The sequence below is a fragment of the Barbus barbus genome (genome assembly GCF_936440315.1).
Source record: "Barbus barbus genome assembly, chromosome: 5".
NCBI lineage: Eukaryota > Metazoa > Chordata > Actinopteri > Cypriniformes > Cyprinidae > Barbus > Barbus barbus.
This window is the reverse complement of record NC_136733.1, coordinates 19,404,327-19,424,939: the sequence shown is the minus strand read 5'-3', so window position 1 is coordinate 19,424,939 and position 20,613 is coordinate 19,404,327. Positions and strand designations below refer to the sequence as shown.

Below are 20,613 nucleotides of genomic sequence, written 5' to 3'. Positions count from 1 at the left end.
GACAAACATTCGGCTCTGCATGAGAGAACTATTGTGCAGCTTTCCTGTGTAGTTTAAATTAGAATGCAAGCCATTTGTTTTTGTATCATCCATTGTGGTACAAATAAGTATTTTGCTTGTGATGTAACAATGTGATGCTTAAGACATACAATACTGCAAGAAATGTAATATGAAGTTATGTAAAAACTGTTAGCACAGTGGTGCATTGGTGTTTCTAGCTTGAGTTCCTTACATTCTTTCACTGACAGTGGCACGTGTAATTCACTTTTCTATATGACTGTGGACCAACACCAGCAGATGACATGGCAGCCCAAATCCTCACGGACTGTGGAAACTTCACATTGGACTTCAAGCAACATGGATTCTGTGCCTCTCCACTCTTCCTCTAGACTCTGGTACCTTGATTTCCAAATGAAACGCTAAATTTACTTTCATCTGAAAAAAGGACTTTGGACAACAAGTCCAGTTCTTTTTCTCCACAGCCCAGGTAAGACGCTTCTGTCGTTGTCTCTGGTTCAGAAGTGGCTTGGTAGCCCTTTTCCTGAAGACGTCTGAGCGTGGTGATTCTTGATGCACTGACTCCAGCTTCAGTCCACTCCTTGTGAAGCTCTCACAAGTGTTTGAATCAGCTTTGCTTGAGAGTATTCTGAAGCTTGCGGTCCCTGTTGCTTGTGCACCTTTTCCTACCCAATTTCTTCCTTCCAGTCAACTTTGCATTTAATATGCTTTGATACAGCACTCTGTAAATCATTTTATATGTGAAAATGATTTGTAACTGCTCAGTGAAGTTTTGACTTGTTAGCTCTATGCTTCATGTATATGCCATGGACCACTGAGTACTAAACAAGTGCATAACACACACATTCCCTATTAACTGCAGTCAACAGCATAAAGGCATAGAGCTAAACTAACACTGAGAATTTTAAGGAGAACCACCTCGAGCACTCAGTATTAATGGTTTAGCTAGTGTTGAGGAACAGCCAGAGGAGAGTTATAAATTAAAAGTGAGGTCTATGATTTAGGTAAGTGATGTTTAATAGGTTCTAGGAAGGAGAGGTATTCCCACAAACAGTTCATGGTCATAATCGTTTGCTTTATGAGCCTTCAGAATTAACGGCACCCTGCCGATAATGACGACACGTGGGCTGCAAACACAGTGGTCATGATCAGTAAAATTGTGCATCCAACCGGAGAAGAAAAATACATTTGATTTACAAATGTAAACGTACATAAATTAAGTGGTTCAGATTGTTTATGTGATTTTATCAAACTATTACACATTTTAATAGAAAAGAGGGATAATAGCTATTTTCAGACTGTGGAAACAGCAAAGTAAGTGTGTGATATAAGAAAATATTTTCAGTCAAGGGCTGTTCTCAGCTGTATTGCCTCTTCATTTAATACTCCATTCCAGGTTACAGGAATATATGTTTACATTATTTCATAAAATCCTGTAGACAGGCACATTTGGTACTTCAAGCTATTCCTGACATTTTTCACAGGGTGCTAAAGGCTCACGCGGGGTTGGAAACCCTGTAGTGATCTGTTTCCGTGTTACAGAAGCGTGACCTCAGCTCTGCAAAACAAACAAAAACAGACATTTTGTCTCATTCGATGTACTTCCATCAACTTCCTTCATGGTCATCCAGCATCTGCTCTGAGCTAATGGAAATGGATGAAAACTGGTCCTCAAAATCTAGGAAAGGGTGGTTGAAATTTTTCTCCAGCATTTTCTTCCAGATTTTTACTGAGAAAACAGAAACAGATTAAATGGGTGAAGAGTGAGTGGATAATTCTTATAAATTAAAATAAGTTTTCACGTCACGTATGTAACAAATAATAACCACTTTAATGATGCTTTCAAAAACTCCTTTCAGGCTGCTTCAATCAGTAATAGGCTCTTTTGTGATTGCCATTTATTTACTCTTATTTTACAATAAAAGAACAATAAAAACTAATATTGTGAAATGTTGTAATATTTGGATACATTTTAAAATGGTATATATTCCTGTGATGACGGTTGGATTTTCAGCAGTCATTTCTCCAGGCTTCAGTGTCCCATGATCCTTCAGAAATCATTCTAATATGCTGATTTGATGCTCAACAAACATTTCTTGTTACCAATGTTGAAAATAGCTGTGCTGCTTAATATTTTTGTGGAAACCATCATACATTTTTTCAGGATTCACTAATGAACAAAACGTTTAAAAGAACTAGAAATGTTTTATAACAATGCAAAAGTCTTTACTGTCACTTTTAATCTGATTTTCTCTTCTTTCGTTTTTTATATTTCATGTTAAACATATCAGCCAACCACCATATAGAGATATTATTACACAAACAAACTCTTGAGTCTATACATTACATACATGGCCAACCTACCTATAAACAAACCGCGTCATTCCGTATCAACTCAACCAGAAGTGAAAATGGTCTTTTACATGGACTACTCAGTAAATATACATCCATGAGATTTAATATTTTGGCTTTCATCACTATACATGTTTATCTATCTTCAGCAAAAATATTGACAAAATAAAAAATTTGAGCCAGGGAAGTTTCTGAAATTTGGTTGATTTGACAGAATGACCCTGCAGCAGCTAAGTTACACATTTACATATTTAACAGTTAATTGCAGTATTGCATGCAAAATCAAATTCATGCTATTTTTAAGTCTTTAATTAGGACGTACTGTACTCTGGCTCTTCAGTTTCAGATGGTTCTCCTGACGGCTCCACCTCCTCCTGCTCTTCCTGTGATACAGCATCCAGATTTGCAATCATCACCTCATAGGCCTTCCTGGCCTCAGCTGATAACTCAATCATTTTGTGATAGTGGTCCTGTGGCCATCAAATACACACAAATCAGCAAAGTGCACCAATTTAATACACCAATACCATGACTTATATTTACAGTAATGCCACTCAAGATTCTTCACAAACATCTGAAAGGACAAAGTCTAACTCAATAATGGCAAGATATTTACCACAACTATAACCAGAAACTTCCAGTACTTACCTGTGCACCATCATAGTTAAAGATGCCGACCAAGCTAACCGGCACAGCTTTATTAACACAGCGGCCCAGCGCTTTCCTTGACAAGGCAAACACAAACGGGATGCCTTGATCCCGGCATGCGTCAATGATACTGTGAAGAGCCTCGTCTAGACCGCCTACATTAATAAAACAAGCCCTCTATCAGCAACAATGAATCAAAATGTGAGTTTGGTGCTGTAAATTTACTTTACCTTTGGACTGAATACGTTCACAGTTGGGTGAGATGATAACACACTTGACCTTCCTGAGTTTGAGGTGTTTCAGCACCTCTCGTAGGCCCATGACCAGCCTGCGCTTCATCCTGGCCTTCATGGGGTCTTTCTGATAAAGACGATCCTGAAACCTCACCAGCTCCTTCAGTAAGCTGCTCACACATTCATCGACATCTTTTCTAAGCACTTGATTGCAGTAGCTGTAGAATTAGCAAAAACTAATGTTATCAATTAATTAATGGCAATAAATAATAATAATAATAATGGGAACACTTATAAAGGGTTCCAGTTGTAAACATTAGTTAACTACATTAACAAAATATTCTAAAGCCTTTATTAATGCCAGTTAATATTAATTTGAACATTTACTTGATGCATTATTAAAATCAATGTTATATCTGTTAATATTAATTAATGGTCATGAACCAACAATAAACACTTGTAGTTTTAGATTAATAAACACTAACAAATGTATTGCTCATTGTTAAATGTTAGTTAATGCAATAATTAACATCAACTAATGAACCTTATTGTAAAGTGTTATAATAATAATAATAATTATTATTATTGATTGTGGTTGTTCTTTTGTTGTTGATGTTCAAAATTATTGTTATTATTATTACTCATTTATTTATCATCACCAGAACATAAGGCATTAATTTAATCTCATCTTCAAGCCTTTTTGAGAACAATGTGCATATATTTGAGAAACAAAACAAAAAACAATAGAAAAAAAAAAACTAAACCAAACAAAAAACAAACAGAAAACCAAAAGAAAATACAAAACAACACAATATTGATGTTCTTACTCTCTGAACTTCCTGCTGTGGATTTTAGGAAGATTGGGATTAGGATTCCAGGATTTTAGTGTTGCTTTTTCTGACATGCTGTCATCCAACTTGTGATGAGATGGTGAACCAGGCTGGCCACTCTCTGACTCCTCAGTACCAAAGAGTTCAGGGTTGTCATCTATATCTGATACAGATTATGACAATTTCATTCTACATATAAGAAAAACACTGATGCCAACAAGCTAGACAACACTAAAACATTTCATATTCTGATCAACTTCAGTAATTGTCTACAATGATCACATGTGAATATATTACAGTGCTGTGTTTCATACTTGTGTGAAGATGTTGGTCATGGTCAGCATGGCTAGTTTCAGAAGGATTCTCACTATTACTAGTTTCCTTTTCTTCAGCCTCAGTGGCCACTCGGGCCGGGTCTCTCTCCTCCAGCAGGCGGTTCTGTTTCCTTTCCTCTCTCTCCCGAAGAATGACCTCAAGGGTTCAAATATTAAAACAACTTTAGGACTGCTGATCAAAAACAGACTCAAAATTCACAAGAAAAAAAAGGTTTCAAAGGTAAGTGTAATTTCTGCACCAAACATTAAACGACACTCCAGTCGTTTGATAACACCAGAATTCACACATTGAAACTTTAGGTGGACACTGGACTCACTCTTTTGAGTGGTGTTGGTTTTTTCGCCTTGGGAACTTCTCGCTGTTTTCCCTTTTTCACTAATGGACAGGTGGAGTCCAGTGGGTTGTGCGGTGTCTTCTCTTGCTGCCATGGCTTTTTCTGAACAGAAGGTTCTTTGTGGACTACAGGTAGAGCTCCTCCAACTAACACACCAGTAATATTATTTGTATCATCATAGTGTCCTACAAAGTCTTTAAAAAGAGTATCGACTTATATTTTTCAGCCAAATACCGGAAAGTGTTAATGGTCGCTGGTCTTGCTTGGATTTTTGAGACTGTTGCTTCTGCTCGAGAACGGCCAGCATGTTTCCAAGGTCAAGCTTTACAGGAACTTTTGACTTCTTCTGACTAGTCTGCTGAGATAAGAAGCAATAACATTGTGTGAGCATTTCATTTCTAAGACAAAACAATTAGACCTTTCAGATTAGATTTTTTTTAAACATTGTTTAAACATTGCACTGGAAACACACACCAACCTGTGTTTTCTTAGTGTCACTGGAGGCTGAAGTAGGTGTAGTGCCTTTGTGTAAAGACAATCCCTCTTTTTGTGCTGCTGAATGTCCTTTCAGGTCCTAAATCAGTATAATGACAGATTATACAATTAAAAGGTGCACACATAATGAACATTTAATATGAACTGCTGGCATGAAGAGGTGCTCTGGCCAAAAGAATGAACTCACAAATGCAAGTGACAGGTCTGGAAACTCCTCTTCATCCTACAAAAAAACAAAACACACAGAAAAATCTATGCTTTTGCTATACAAGAAAGTTAGATTTTTTTTTTTTTAAATCTAAAATAAAAGTGCAAAACTGAATAAGCCTCTAAAATGTATTTATGCCAGTGTTATTTTAGTATTTATATGATTATTTAGTATTATTTATAATTTATATATTTTCAGTTTTTATTTTAACTGTAGTTTTGTACTGCTTTTGTCATTTTTATTAGTTTTATTTTTTAATATATTTGAAGAGTTCATTTGCAAAAACATAACTCAGTTTTTTAGCAAATTTTCAGAAATCATGTTTTTCCTTGTGCATTCCAATAAATCTCAATCAAATTGCAGTTGGGTTATTTTGACTGGGTTAAAAACTAACTAAAAAAAACAGCAAACACACAAAAACATTATAACATAATAAAAAACATGATTTTTAAAAATGTTCAAAAACGCAGTTATCTGTTTTTGCAAATAAACTTAATTTCTATATAACTACTTTATATTTTAGTTTTAGTCATTTCAGTACTTAATTTAAGCATTTCCATCTAATATTTATATTTTATTTCAATGAACAAAAATGGTTTAAATAGCTTTTAGTTTACAATAACAGATTTACGCAGAAATGTATTTCCAAGTAACAACTTAAACATGAAACTTCTAAAATCTAATATCAGAAAATATCAAATCACACGTCATACAGATTTGACCTCAAACTTTGGAGGCTCCTGCTGTATCAGATGTTCCTCTAAGGTCTCATCTACGTTTTCAGATGCTGTTTTGGATTTCTTCTTTTTCTTCCTCCTCTTCTTTTCTGTTTTCTGTTCTACTGGCTGCGTAGTTAAATCCTCCTAGACACAGTAATAAGGTGCAAATTGTGTCTATTTTGTATAGTAGTACATGTTGAAAATGCTGATCAACAATGCAGCAGTTTACCTGAGACAATGTGTTGGCTTTGAGGCTTTTCTGGATGACTCTGGGAGGCTGAGAAGCAATGTTTGCCCAGGATTGAGCAGAAGATCCAGTGGGATTGGATACTGCACTGTCTTGATCTAAATCAAATTGGGGTTTAAACAATTTGATACATTTAATTCTTTTAGTATTGATTTTAACTTAAAAAGATTTACAACCCACTTCTGTAATATGATGCATTTCCCAGTGAAACTGAATATTCAATAAGAAAAACAGCATATGTTTTGCTTAAAACAACTACAAATTGTGCAAAATAATGGTGCGTTCTTTGTCATGTCAAAGATCTTATTTATGAGCCGAACACACATGAACTGCACCACAATGTCATAATTATGAGTGGGAAACGGTCTTTAAGCCCTGAGTTTCTGAGTTAGGTGTGTGTCAGTGAAAATATATAGGGAATCATTGAAATGAATGATATTATTGTCCCCCCCGCCATTTACAATAAAACTTTTACAAAATACAAGCATATTGTACAACAGCATATATAACTATTCAATTTACAGCACCTTTACAAATTCAATAAAAACAAAGCAAAACACAACTGATGTGCATTCTTTATTCATCATTTTGTAGAAGTTAAATAATGTTGCTATACTTGGGTACATTAACATCTTGCTCTGAAGTGAATAAAGCACCTCACATCATAAATACAAGTTCCCAACTCATAAATACGACGACTTGAACGCACCATAAGACAAAGAAGGATGTACAGTCATGGCCAAAAATATCAGCACCCTTGGTAAATATGATCAAAGAAGGCTGTGAAAATTAATCTGCATTATTAATCCTTTTGATCTTTTATTTAAAAGAATACACAAATCTAACCTTTCATTGGATAATAAGAATTTTAAATTGGAGGAAATATCATTATGAAATAAACGTTTTTCTCTGATACACATTGGCCACAATTAATGGCACCCTTTTATTCAATACTTTTTGAAACCTCCATTTGCCAGTTTAACAGCTCTAAATTTTCTCTTATAAAGCCTGATGAGGTTAGAGAACACCTGACAAGAGATCAGAGACCATTCCTTCATCCAGAGTCACTCCAGATCCTTCAGATTCACAGCTCCATGTTGGTGCTTCTTCTCTTCAGTTCACCTCACTCATTTTCTACAGGGTTCAGGTCAGAGGACTGGAATGGCCAGAGCAGAAGCTTGGTTTTGTGCTCAGTGACCCATTTTTGTGTTGTTTTTGAGGTTTGTGTTTAAATTATTGTCAGGTTGGAAGATCCAAACATGGTCCATTATAAGATTTCTAACAGAGTCTGTCACTTATTGATTTTTTTATCTGTTGGTATTTGATAGAATCCATGATGCCATGTGTCTAAACAAGATTGTCCTGGACCTCCAGCTGAAATATAGGCCACAAAATCAAAAATACAGCAGTATATTTCATCGTACGCATGGGGTACTTTTTATCCCTGTGTTCACCAAACCCATCTTGAGTGTTTGCTGCTAAAAAGCTAATTTTTTAGTTTCATCTGACCATAAAAGCCAGTCCCATTAGAAGTTCCAGTCGTGTCTGATAACTGAATATGCTGGAGTTTGTTTTTTGATGAGCTAGGAGAATTTTCTTGAAACCCTCCCAAACAACATGTGGTGATGTAGGTACTGTTTAACAAAATCTTTTAAAGATTTTCTGACCACGAGACTCAACTATTTTCTGCAATTCTCCAGCTGTGGTCCTTGGAGAGTCTTTAGCCACTCAAACTCTCCTCCTCACCGTGCATTAGGACGATATAGACATGTGCTCTTCCAGGCAGTTTCTTAACATTTTCTGTTGATTGTAAATTCTTAATTATTGCCCTGATGGTGGAAATGGGCATTTTCACTGCTCTAGCTCTTTTCTTAAAGCCACTTCACTAATTTGTGAAGCTCAATTATCTTTTGCTGCACATCAGAAATATATTCTTTGGTTTTTCTCATTGTGATGGATGATTAAGGGAATTCGGGCTTTGTTTTCCCTCCTATTTATATTTCTGTGAAACAGGAAGCCATGGCTGGATAATTTCATGTTCATAATCACCCTGGAGTGCTCAAAATTGTGAATATGAATGGGAATATACTTCAGATATATTTTACTAGGGATGCCAATAATTGTGTCCAACGTGTATTTGAGAAAAACATTTATTTCATAATGATATTTCCCCCCATTTTAAATTCTTATTATCCAATGAAAGGTTAGAGTTTTGTGATTTTTTTTTCATAAAAGATCAAAAGGATTAACAATGCAGATAAATTTTCACAGCCTTCTTTGATCATATTTACCAAGGGTGCCGATATTTTTGGCCATGACTGTACATTAAGATGCACATTGTTTGCAGATCTTCACCTGCTGTGACAGCTGATGCCATGTCACACTTTCCACTAGACGGGACTTGCTGTGCCGACTTGGTTCTTCGTTTTGGTACATTCTAATAAGAATAAAAACCAAATGTTGCCAAGTTTCATTGAGGCCATTAAGCCAGCATGTTAGTAAATAGATTGTGCTTTAACAGAACAATGTGTTCTTTGGCCCAAATTACCATGCATGAAGGTTACCTTACAGATGGGTGCTGGTGAACTCTGACGCTCTGCTGGCATGACTGCACCAGCGCATACCCATGGTTCCTGGTGCAGGGAGGCTACTGTAGGGTTGCTGGGTGTGATATCACCTAATTCAGGGAAATCAGCAAGCATCATTTCAAATGTGCTACTACATGTAATGGCTGACTTGGCTCTCTCTGCGGGGTTTAGAGAAGGTTTGGTCCCTCTGTAACCTGAAAGCAGAAACAAATCATCCACTTAAGATTTAATCAGGAAATTATTATTAAAAGGCTTCTTAAATGGAATAAGCACCTCTGTCTGTTGATCTCCTACTGGTTCTTTTGTCCTGAGAGGAAGGCTCAGCTATGTTGTTCTTCAATATCTGAAAGATTGAAAAACTTTGTTAGGCTTTCAAATGTGAAACATTATATAGAATTAAATCATCCAAATGGCCATACTAGAATCAGACCTTTCCAGTTGGCTTTTTTGAACCATCATTTAGACCACTGCGGGTTTTGAGATCAACGCTCTTGTTGGCATGAGAGCTGCTGTTGTTGACGTGCGTCTTTGGTGCCACGTCATGCTGACTGTCTACTGATCTCTGCCTTCTCTTGGACCAGTCCTCGGGTGACAACTGGCATGTCTTGTTTTTATATGGAACTCTGTGTAATGATACAATAAAAATAAAAACCGATAAAAATCAGTTAACTAGTCAAAACTAGTATAGATTTTGTTTGTTGTTCTTCAAATGCATTGTGATATAAAGCAGCCCAAAAAAGCAACTGATAAAATTGCTTTTAAAAATGAAGATAAGAAGGATTGTGATTTGACACTTCCTTGCTGTCAAATGCAAGCAGAAAATATTCATAGTTAAATTCTGTCGTCATTATTTACCCTCGTGTTGTTGCAGATCTTAGAAACACAAGATATCTTTAATGAAACCTTAGAGGTTCCATCATTGACTTACAAGACAACAAGATTCAAAAAGGTCACAAAGGTGCTGTAAGACAAGTCCAAAATTAATTAAGTGATTTAATCCAAGTTTTGTGAAGAGAGATGTCCGCTTTAAATGATGGATTACATCTAAACAACGATTGACAAACCTCACATTTGGTAAACATGGAAGTGCAGATGAGACTTGAATCTATATGATTTGAGCAGATTAATCCATTTTACAATCCCTTTATAAGCTTTTCTTTTTTTTTTAGATCTTCTGGAATTTCAATGGAGGGACAGAAACTTATCAGGTTTCATTAAAAAATTGTTTCTCAATGATTAACCAAAATCTTATGGGATTGGACTGCAACAACATAAAGGTGAGAAAATTATTATACATTTCTTTTTTTGGTGAATTATCCCTCTGATCTGATTAACTACACTTGTGATTACTTTGATAGCACACCTCTGTGTGTGTGTGTGTGTGTGTGTGTGTCTGACCAATTACTTTACTTTTTTTTTTTTTTAAGTTTCAGGAAAGTATGGAGCCATACTATGTATGGAGCCAACTTCTTAATTCATGGCCATGTTTTAGGTCAATTGGGCCCACAATGTACTAAATAATTCCCTCGTTTTATTTGTAACTTTTTTTAGTTAATTTCACAGCCACAATTTACCCTAAACAAGGGAACTAAATAATTTTTGGCTACTATATCTTGTTTCTTCCAACCTCCGTGTCGGATCTCCCTGGGAAAGTGAAGTTAGTTCTGAAGGCTGCAGAAAGCACTTGGTTTGATAGTTTATATAATGCAAGGAAATTCATACATTTTAAGTATCCAACACCTTTTGGTGCCACTAAATGTGCTTTTACTTGAACACAAATCTACATAGATTAATGAATCATTTCTCAATGCTGGCTTGCTCTACCCTCTAAATAATAATTAATAAATAAATAAGGTGGTAAATAAAGATTCCACACTGTCAGTTATTTTTACCTTTTTAAATGATCCTCCATTCTGTCTTGATGTGGAAGGCTATGACTCCAACCACTTCAGAGGACCCATAACTCCAGCCTTCATTATCTGTGACACAGAGACAGGTTCATAGAACAGACTGCTGAGAAGACAACATGCTTGAGCTGAAATGAAGTTGAATAAATAAAATAACCAATCACTGTATGGAGAGCACAAATCTGCGTTTAAACAAACGATGCTGCATCCATGTGTAAATGACAAATAATGACGCAACAACCAAATTAAAGACTAAACACCGTTCAGTAAACAGTCTTATGTCATAATCCACTCAACCAAAGTCACTATCAGGGCCAACGGTTAAATAATAGTTGCACACCGACGTTTATCATTTTAAGAGTTCATAAGTAAATGTATATTAAGCTTTAACAGGACTGCTGTCGTAATGGAGATGTTAGCAGCCAGCTACGACATCATGCAAACTTCTTTGATTGTAACTTACACATGTGAGACTCAACCTTACATGTGAAATAACATGATAAGAGGGTCAGTGTGGCACATCTTTAGCTGTCGACAGCTTTCAGCAGCTCTTCTGTGTCGAGTTAACAAACCATATGGGATTTCTAGATAGCTCAAGACATCTGAGCTAGTGTAAACACACTCATGATGATAAACTGTGTAAAAAAATAAAATATGTAATATATCATACCTTCCGGCATATAACAAACTCCATTTTAAAAAGACGTATTCCGTTCGGTTGAGATGTAAAACTGGTAGGACAAATAATTAAACATTAAGCTCAAAGTTAACAACAAGATCAGTCGGTGCGGGGACTTTTATTTTGAAGGGTGGTCTGATAGTGGGACATGACTAAACACACGGGTTGCAGTGTGTGAGGTAAAAGGGACTTTAGTCAAATCTAGTTGACGACCTGCTTAACAAAATATTTAAATGAAATTATATTTTATATTATTTAATGTTCTACGAAAAGAAAAGTTAAAAAATATATATATTAAATTTTATGCATTTATTTTTCTCAGTATCCAAAATAAACCTAGGAAAAATATGTGAACTTCATGGCATGGCAAATTATGTTTTAGGCTATTCTTCTATATCTTATAGACTTACTCTTTTTTTTTTTCTTTTTTTTATTAGCCTACAGAAATATGGACAAAAAAAATATGCAAGCACTTAAGTTTTTTTTTTTTTTTTACTTTAAAGTTTTACATTCATAAATATGAAATGTATACAATAGTTTAATCAAATGTCTTAAAGCAAGAATTGAATTTGATTTTAGGTACAATTTCATCGTCTGTGATTAATAAAAAATAATTTTCTTGTTTTCCAAGAAAATATTATTTCAGTGATATTTTTTCTACAAGTATGTCAAGTTTATTTTAATGTTTGTTGCTGTTTATTTGAAATTGAGATTTTTTTTTCTGAGTGAAAATTGTTTCTACACCTTTTCAGTGTAGAACATGTAACATGTTTGACATTCATTCTTATTGTGTTTTTGTAATTGTTTGTATACACTTGTCTTTATTTTCCTATTAGGTACATTGCTAATAATTTCATTTTTTTTCTCTTATAAAATACTAGTATAATTGCTTGTATGTATTTATTTCTTCTTAAATTTGCATTATTAAAAATCATCATCATGCAAATTAAGAAAAAGAAAGATAATTAAAACATTCTAGTAGACAATAATCATCTTTATTTTTTTTTTTTTTTAGAAATCTGATTGAAAAGATACAATCAGTATCAACAATATATATACCAATATGTATATGCAGCAATATTAACCAAACATATAATGTCATTCTTATAAAAGAGTAGCACTGACAGAAGCACAAACATTTGTATCTGTTGATGAAGTGTTGTAAAAATACATTAAAGATATATATATATATTATATGAATGTCTGTTGTTGTTTTTTTTAACAGTGAAGTAAACCAATTTCATAAGTACTTTTTATGATTTTATTTTTTTTCATTGTAAACACTTAGAGGAACTTTCTTCAGTGGGCTTTAATGCTTTCAGAAAGGAAAAAGAGGTCTGATCACTGATCAATTTAGAATGACTCTCTATTATAGATCAGTGGGTCTGACCATCTTAAGACACAAGACTGAATCCTAAAACTCTCAATCTCATTCCTCCTTCTGTCCCCTCAGCCGACTTAGTAAGATCAGAGGGACTATAAAGAACGCTGAACTGATAATAAAACAAAATTCTGCTCCAGCCAACCAGTACACTGGGGAAAAAAAGTAAGATAGTTATGAATTGCTGTAAATTGCAACAAACAAAAGGTACAGACTGATTTATAAATTATTTCCTTGCAATCGTTAGTTACTGCTAGTGTTGTTTATATAATTGATTAATCATGTTAAGATACATACACACACAAACATACTATTATATATAAAATTCTATATAAATTTAAATAACTTTGCACCCCCCCCCTTTTTTTTTTTACCTGAAGAAGCCACAATAGGGCCCAGTGCTCGAGCTAAAGCTCCAAGACTCCGAAGGATTCCCATTACTGTCCCCTTCTGACTGGCTGAGCCTAACAAACCAACACAGACATCAATACTACAAATACATTCAAACTAAAAGTGGTGTGAGAGAGACGGTTCACTAAAAAAATAAAAATTCTGTCATCATTTGTTATCTTTGAAGCATAGTAACCAAAACTAGTCACCACCATTCTTAAAAATATATTCTTTTGTGAACCATTGGTCTAAAATCTTCAAAATGGTTAGCTTATGAAAATAAATCTTAGACAAAACTAGAAAAAAAAATCCCACCATGTCCAGACACTTGTGTTGAAAGGCATGGAACAACAATAGCAGCAGCTGAAAAAAATAATAAAATTATTACCAATTAAAATATTAATACACAAAAATACAAGTAAATATTTATTTGGATGATAATAATAATAATAATGCATTTGTATATTGACAGATGCACACTTGCTTACCAAAAGAGTACAAAAATAAGCCAGAATAGAGTAGTGTCAAATTCCATGCTATTCCAATGAGCAAGAACGCTGGTATAAGTGCTATAATTGCCTGAAATACACACATATGAAAACAAAAATATAACAGGCCTTTGAGTAGTTAATCATTAACCCCTTTCAGAGTTCCAAGAAAATTGCAAGATAAGTTTAATTGGCTCGTGATCCAGTAATGCATGAAAGAGTTTACCACGCTAACAGTCTGGATCTGATGACCTGGTTTGATCCTGCGGGCATATCCGCCCTGGATCACTGCCATGGTAATGCCGATGAAAAAGAACATCTTCCCCTGCTGCATGCTATAACAGAAGAAGACAAGGGTTTCATTTTAAAAACTTCATGCAAGACCACAGGATTCAGCTGCTCTATGACACAGAACACAATGATACCAGTATGTCGCATTTCTGATTAAGCAAAACGCGTCTGTGCACGAGTGAACTGGTAAATTGAAATCGTATATTATCCTAGGGGGCAGCTACACTTTACTTAAATCTTTGTCCTCTTTCCCTCCATTCTGGTTGTTTATGACATATAAAAAAATTCTCCAAAACTTCCTTGTTCCTAATGCCTACATACAAATAAACCCACAAGCTGTTTGACATGAGTCACATGTCATGGCTTAGGTTGAGCCATAAACTCAAAATCGATTAGCTAGATTTGCTACAGACAGTTTATCAGTTGAAGACAATGCCGTGCTTTATCATGTTACAATTTGAAAGCTGTTGTGTAAGCAACTGATGTGTAGAAGCAGTAACCACAGCCTTTTGTAGAGGTTGTTGGAAGTTGTGATGTTCAGAATTGACGTGTTAGCTAGAGATTCAGGCCTTACCTGGAAAATTGGAAGCGCTGATGTGTCAGAAAACTCAAAGTGAATTCCAAGCCAGAGAACAGAAACAGATATGTGAAGTAAACCAATCCAAGCACCTTAAGATTTTGCATTTCTAGTACGGAAAAAAAGTAAAATAACGATCAAAAATAATGATCAATTTGCTGTAACAGTTATTCATCCTGATCCAAGTGAACACTTTTTGGTTGGCTGAAAGTTTATGTACTCACTTTGTTCAGATGGTGGGTTCTCTGTTCTTCTCACAGCAGTGAAATTGAAAAGTGCAACAGGGTGAAGAAGATCTCCAGACTGTTGAATACCTGAAGACTCTGATGTCCCCTGAGTCAAGAAGAACATTCATTACATTCATAATTTAAGACAATGCCGTAAACAATTACAACTAATTTGAAGTCTATTCAGGAAGTGATTACAATTAAAAGTCACAATGTGACTTTTTGTAAAGTTTTGCTGACCTTTGGTAGAGTTTCTGGCAGCATGAAGAAAATAAAAAGCAGGTCTGCTAAAGAAAAAAGGACAGCAAGCATGGCAGGGCCTTGATAAAACATCTCAGTGTCTTTGAGTCTCAGAGCAAAGTATGCTCCCATTAATGGACCCAATGTGAACCCCAAGGAGAAAGCAACACCAATCATTGCCTGATAACAGAAAAAAACAAACCCAGTGAATATTCAAATGACTCCAAAGATAAAAGCTTAAAATGTCAAATTTTCCCTGAAAACATTAATTGCTGATAATGGCGACCATAACTCACCATTCCCTTGTTTCTTGCTTTAGGGCAAGGCAGGTCCGCAACAATAGCAGTGCACAGGCTGACGTTACCTTTACAAATTCCTCCAACCACTCGAGACAGCAGAAAAATTGTAAAACTGTGAGAGAAAGCCCACAGAATGTAGGATGCCATAAGACCTACCTGCAAAACAAGCAATATATACAGGTGCTGGTCATAAAATTAGAATGTCATGAAAAAGTTTATTTATTTCAGTAATACCATTCAAAAAGTGAAACTTGTATATTAGATTCATTCATTACACACAGACTGATATATTTCAAATGTTTATTTCTTTTCATTTTGATGATTATAACTGACAACTAATGAAAGTCCCAAATTCAGTATCTCAGAAAATTAGAATATCAATTAAGACCAATGCAAAAAAAAAAGATTTTTAGAAATGTTGGCCAACTGAAAAGTATGAATATTAAAAGTATGAGCATGTACAGCACTCAATATTTAGTTGGGGCTCCTTTGGCCTGGATTACTGCAGCAATGCGGCGTGGCATGGAGTCGACCAGTCTGTGGCACTGCTCAGGTGTTATGAGAGCCCATGTTGCTCTGATAGTGGCCTTCAGCTCTTCTGAATTGTTGGGTCTGGCGTATTCCATCTTCCTCTTCACAATACCCCATAGGTTTTCTATGGGGTTAAGGTCAGGCGAGTTTGCTGGCCAATCAAGAACAGGGATACCATGGTCCTTAAACCAGGTACTGGTAGCTTTGGCAGTGTGTGCAGGTGCCAAGTCCTGTTGGAAAATGAAATCTGCATCTCCATAAAGTTGGTCAGCAGCAGGAAGCATGAAGTGCTCTAAAACTTCCTGGTAGACGGCTGCGTTGACCTTGGACCTCAGAAAACACAATGGACCAACACCAGCAGATGACATGGCACCCCAAACCATCAATGACTGTGGAAACTTTACACTGGACCTCAAGCAACGTGGATTATGTGCCTCTCCTCTCTTCCTCCAGACTCTGGGACCTTGATTTCCAAAGGAAATGCTAAATTTACTTTCATCAGAGAACATAACTTTGGACCACTCAGCAGCAGTCCAGTCAAGACGCTTCTGATGCTGTCTCTTGTTCAAGAGTGGCTTGACACAAGGAATGCGACAGCTGAAACCCATGTGTTGCATACGTCTGTGCGTGGTGGTTGAAGCACTGACTCCAGCTGCAGTCCACTCTTTGTGAATCTCCCCCACATTTTTTAATGGGTTTTGTTTCACAATCCTCTCCAGGGTGCGGTTATCCCTATTGCTTGTACACTTTTTTCTACCACATCTGGTCCTTCCCTTCACTTCTCTATTAATATGCTTGGACACAGAGCTCTGTGAACAGCTAGCCTCTTTAGCAATGACCTTTTGACAACTGTCAAGTCAGCAGTCTTCCCCATGATTGTGTAGCCTACAGAACTAGACTGAGAGACCATTTAAAGGCTTTTGCAGGTGTTTTGAGTTAATTAGCTGATTAGAGTGTGGCACCAGGTGTCTTAAATATTGAACATTTTCACAATATTCTAATTTTCTGAGATACTGAATTTGGGACTTTCATTTGTTGTCAGTTATAATCATCAAAATTAAAGGAAATAAACATTTGAAATATATCAGTCTGTGTGTAATGAATGAATCTAATATACAAGTTTCACTTTTTGAATGGTATTACTGAAATAAATCAACTTTTTCATGATATTCAACTTTTATGACCAGCACCTGTGTAACTCAGATCTACTATGTCTACAAAACATGAAAGCCTGTTTCTGGCAATGGAATAAAAAAATAATAAAGGCATTTTTCAATTTTTCATCTCACAATTCAGACTTTGACTCCGAGTTCATACCTCACAGGTTTTGCAAGAAAAAAAGTCTAATTGTGAGATAAATGTTGCAATTACCTTTTTATAATTTTTGATTCTGTGGCAGAAACGGGTTTCCATAAGGAACTGCTTAGACATACATTAATGGTAATATGTTATAATTTCAATTAAATTAATAAATATCCTATAAATGGGTTTACCAAACCAGTTATTAAATCATAAAAAATAAATAAATAATTATTATTTGTTTATCTGCATGCCATGTGACCAACACAAGAACATGCAAATGTTTTGTTAAATTATTGAAATATTAACTTAAAATCTCAGAGTGTACAGTAAATATTTTAGGTCAAAAGGGTTTGCCTGACAAAAACGTTTGAATCCCTGCCCTGTATGATCTAATTTTGTCTATACTTACGGTTGTTAACAGCAGCAGTGGTTTTCTTCCATAATCATCTGAAAGAGCCCCAGTAATGGGTGACGACAGAAATTGTAGCAAACTGTAGAGAGAGCCTATCAGACCTAAGACACGAAGATAAACAATGTACCCATCTTCGATACAAAATATCAATTTGAATTATGTACTGCATTTGAAGACACCCCCAACATCCGTCAGAGTAATGAAGTTACCTCCAAAAAGAACACTGTTATATTTAATTTCCATAGGAACTCCAACCGCCCCTCTGAACCAGTCCACTACGCCCCGTAATGACTGATACACACTGTCCTGTAGATGCAGAGATTACAACAGCAAAATTATAAGTGAAAGCTATTTTTATATACACAGTGAAAAAAAAAAAATATATATATATATATATATATATATATATATTCTTTTTGTTGCTTTCCATTACAAATATATAGAAGGAAAATTCCTTAAGACATTAGGTCTTGTTTTCTGACAAATGTATCAGAACTAAGTGAATTTATGCTGTCAGTGGGGTAAAAAATAAAAATGTTATTCCTATGACTCAAGTTTATTCTTCTTACTCAACTGACAAGATTTTTTTTTTGTATGATCTCACCTAATTTGGATATACTTAAAGTCATTTTGCTTATAAATTAATGTATTTTGATTTAAGAATGTTTAGATATTAAAACTGGAAAACAAGATAAATGCTGAGTACGAAACCCATTCAACTATGTGCCAAGTATAACACATTAATTGGAATAGTTCAATGAGTGTGTGCTAGATGAAAAAGTGAATGAAGCCATTGTCAGCTTCATTAAATGAGAAAGAACAGCTCTGAGCTTGGAGGCTGTCTACAGATTTATCTCTTGAAAAAAAGTATGTAATTTCATTCAGTATGTAATTGCTTAAGTCACTGCTGATGTTTGTACAGGAAATGCTCTGTATATCCTTTAAGGTAACATCAATTAGACAGTCATAAGTTGGGGAACATGTCATGACTGGAATATCATAAATCATGCACTGTCAACACAATCTAGGTCAAATGCAGCAGCATTTCTTGTTGAAATAACTGCCAGCCAAACACCTTTTGAGATTTTATGACAACAAAATATTCAAATTATTGGCCTAACCTTAAAAAGTTGATCTTACCCCAGTTTGACTGTAGTGGTCCAAGATTGAGGGGAGCAGGGGAAGTATTAATGTAAAACCCAGCAAGTCAAGCAGCAGTGCCAAGAAAACCACCCTGATGACTCTGGAGGAGCGCACATCCTCAGATGTAGTTTTGTCATCTGCCATTTACTCCACTCCAGTAACCCAAAGGTTTTCTTTACTGCTGAGGACTCTTAACACATCTCCTGTGGTTACTGAACAAAAACAAAACAGCAAAGTGAACAACGGTATGTAGTCCAACATTTGTCCTTAAAACTCAAGTACAAAAGTACCAAAAGTGCACTGGTATGGTAAGTTTTCTTGGACATGGTACCATGCTGTATATTTGTACCATGGGATTCTTTACAGAATGAAAATATCATGATACGTTTAGAAATCATTGAGTATTATGATTACCATCATTTTACATCACTGAACATTGAACACTGGATTTTTTAAACAATAAATTTAAAAAGAAGGTTGCACTTTAAGGTTTTGTTTAAGTATACTTGCACAAATAATTACTGGATATTATTAATTGACAACAAGTAGCCTACTTAGAGTTAAGGTTTGATTTACGGTTAGTTGCTTGTAATTATGCATAATTTACTTCTATAGTAAGTACATGTAACGTGTAAAATAAGTGTTACCAAAAGTATTGAATAAATGTTTAAGTTTATTCTTAATTAATCAATGACTACTTAACTATAGTTGAACTTAAAATACCAAAACTCCTCACAATCATGCATAGGGCAGAGGATCAAGTAAAGTCGCACCGCCCACAGTATTTAAATCCAGTCTGCTTGAGTCTCCGGGAAAACAGGGTAACTCTCAAATCAACTCTAACACATTCTAAGAGACATGTCCGTTTATAACTCATTGAAGTCGAGTATTTTCTTCGTTTACATTATTAGACAGTACAGTTGACTTGATTTCCTACCTTGAGCTCGGAGTGCGCAGTTTCCAGAAGATGCTGCCACTTCCCCATTCACACACACACACACACACACACACACACACACTCTCTCTCTCTCTCTCTCTCTCTCACACACACACACACACTCTCTCTCTCACACACACACACACACTCTCTCTCTCTCACACACACACTCTCTCTCTCTCTCTCTCTCTCTCTCTCTCACACACACACTCTCTCTCTCACACACACACTCACTCACACACACACACACACACACACTCCCCCATCATGAACACACACCAGGAAGCGCGGTGTTTCGTTTCAGCTACGACAAGCGTCACGTGTAGAGCGATGATTTCTGTCCTGTCCCTTTAATAAGTGTGTAAGACTTGTCAAGATATTTACAAATTAGAGCTTACCAAAAAATATATAAATTCATGTGGACTACATTATGACGGTATATGTAACAACTAGGTGGGAAATGTAGTATATTAAATATTATGTAAATATAGGCTAACCTGTCATAACCACAGCACATGCAAATAACACACACAAATCAACCTGTACTCTCAGACAAATGTGTACATTTATTTGTACTTATTAATTTTCAACATCACTGGTAAAACACATTGTAATGGTTTCCAGTGACCACGCGAGGGGGGTAACTTACTGTTTAACAGATTGGCTCGCAAGATTTCAAAAGGTTCCGTCAAAACAAAAAAAATCCTATTTAAACTTATTAGTGGTGCTTGCCAAAGGCAAGGCATCACTATTGTTATCTTGCATACTTCTCCTCCTGCACCGTTTGTCACAGACCCATGA

General features: G+C 35.6%; 3 protein-coding genes across 8 annotated transcripts in view; all 3 read right to left on the bottom strand.

The window, feature by feature from the left end:
* The window catches only part of LOC306870239 (mucosa-associated lymphoid tissue lymphoma translocation protein 1-like), a 1,002,100-nt gene that overhangs the window by 25,117 nt on the left and 956,370 nt on the right, over nt 1-20,613 (bottom strand). The window lies entirely within an intron of this gene.
* Nucleotides 1,014-11,734, bottom strand: LOC306870240 (selenocysteine insertion sequence-binding protein 2-like). 5 transcript variants are annotated; one of them, XM_079417393.1, is made up of 18 exons: nt 11,586-11,726; nt 10,901-10,987; nt 9,439-9,631; nt 9,282-9,351; nt 8,985-9,202; nt 8,776-8,857; nt 6,403-6,518; nt 6,177-6,317; nt 5,434-5,469; nt 5,230-5,325; nt 4,986-5,106; nt 4,734-4,897; nt 4,396-4,552; nt 4,079-4,244; nt 3,249-3,469; nt 3,019-3,173; nt 2,693-2,840; nt 1,014-1,747 (listed from the first exon to the last, which is right to left on the bottom strand). In XM_079417393.1, exons 2-18 carry the CDS (start codon nt 10,918-10,920, stop codon nt 1,626-1,628), a joined length of 2,226 nt encoding a protein of 741 aa, XP_079273519.1. In that variant the 5' UTR covers nt 10,921-10,987; nt 11,586-11,726; the 3' UTR covers nt 1,014-1,625. The 5 variants fall into 5 exon arrangements, with proteins under 5 accessions (XP_079273519.1, XP_079273520.1, XP_079273516.1 ...); XM_079417394.1 differs by lacking the exon at nt 11,586-11,726 and adding an exon at nt 11,379-11,556; XM_079417390.1 differs by having other exon boundaries at nt 1,015-1,747; nt 4,986-5,109; nt 11,586-11,734.
* Nucleotides 12,392-20,130, bottom strand: LOC306870248 (major facilitator superfamily domain-containing protein 10-like). Its single transcript, XM_079417404.1, has 13 exons — nt 19,813-20,130; nt 18,873-19,087; nt 17,942-18,038; nt 17,730-17,833; nt 15,485-15,643; nt 15,189-15,368; nt 14,946-15,054; nt 14,719-14,830; nt 14,080-14,188; nt 13,854-13,944; nt 13,681-13,728; nt 13,350-13,439; nt 12,392-13,127 (listed from the first exon to the last, which is right to left on the bottom strand). The coding sequence occupies exons 2-13, from the start codon at nt 19,017-19,019 to the stop codon at nt 13,024-13,026; spliced, it is 1,350 nt and encodes a 449-aa protein (XP_079273530.1). The 5' UTR covers nt 19,020-19,087; nt 19,813-20,130; the 3' UTR covers nt 12,392-13,023.

Coding starts and splice junctions, on each gene's coding strand:
- LOC306870248 (XM_079417404.1), bottom strand. CDS start 19,019: ATGGCAGATGACAAAACTACATCTGAGGATGTGCGCTCCTCCAGAGTC. Junction 17,834..17,941: donor TAACAGTGTTCTTTTTGGAG/GTAACTTCATTA, acceptor TTCGTGTCTTAG/GTCTGATAGGCTCTCTCTAC. Junction 13,440..13,680: donor AACACAAGTGTCTGGACATG/GTGGGATTTTTT, acceptor TTGGTTTGTTAG/GCTCAGCCAGTCAGAAGGGG.
- LOC306870240 (XM_079417390.1), bottom strand. CDS start 10,920: ATGGAGGATCATTTAAAAAG. Junction 4,898..4,985: donor GCGACCATTAACACTTTCCG/GTATTTGGCTGA, acceptor CTGGTGTGTTAG/TTGGAGGAGCTCTACCTGTA. Junction 3,174..3,248: donor TGAACGTATTCAGTCCAAAG/GTAAAGTAAATT, acceptor TTATTAATGTAG/GCGGTCTAGACGAGGCTCTT.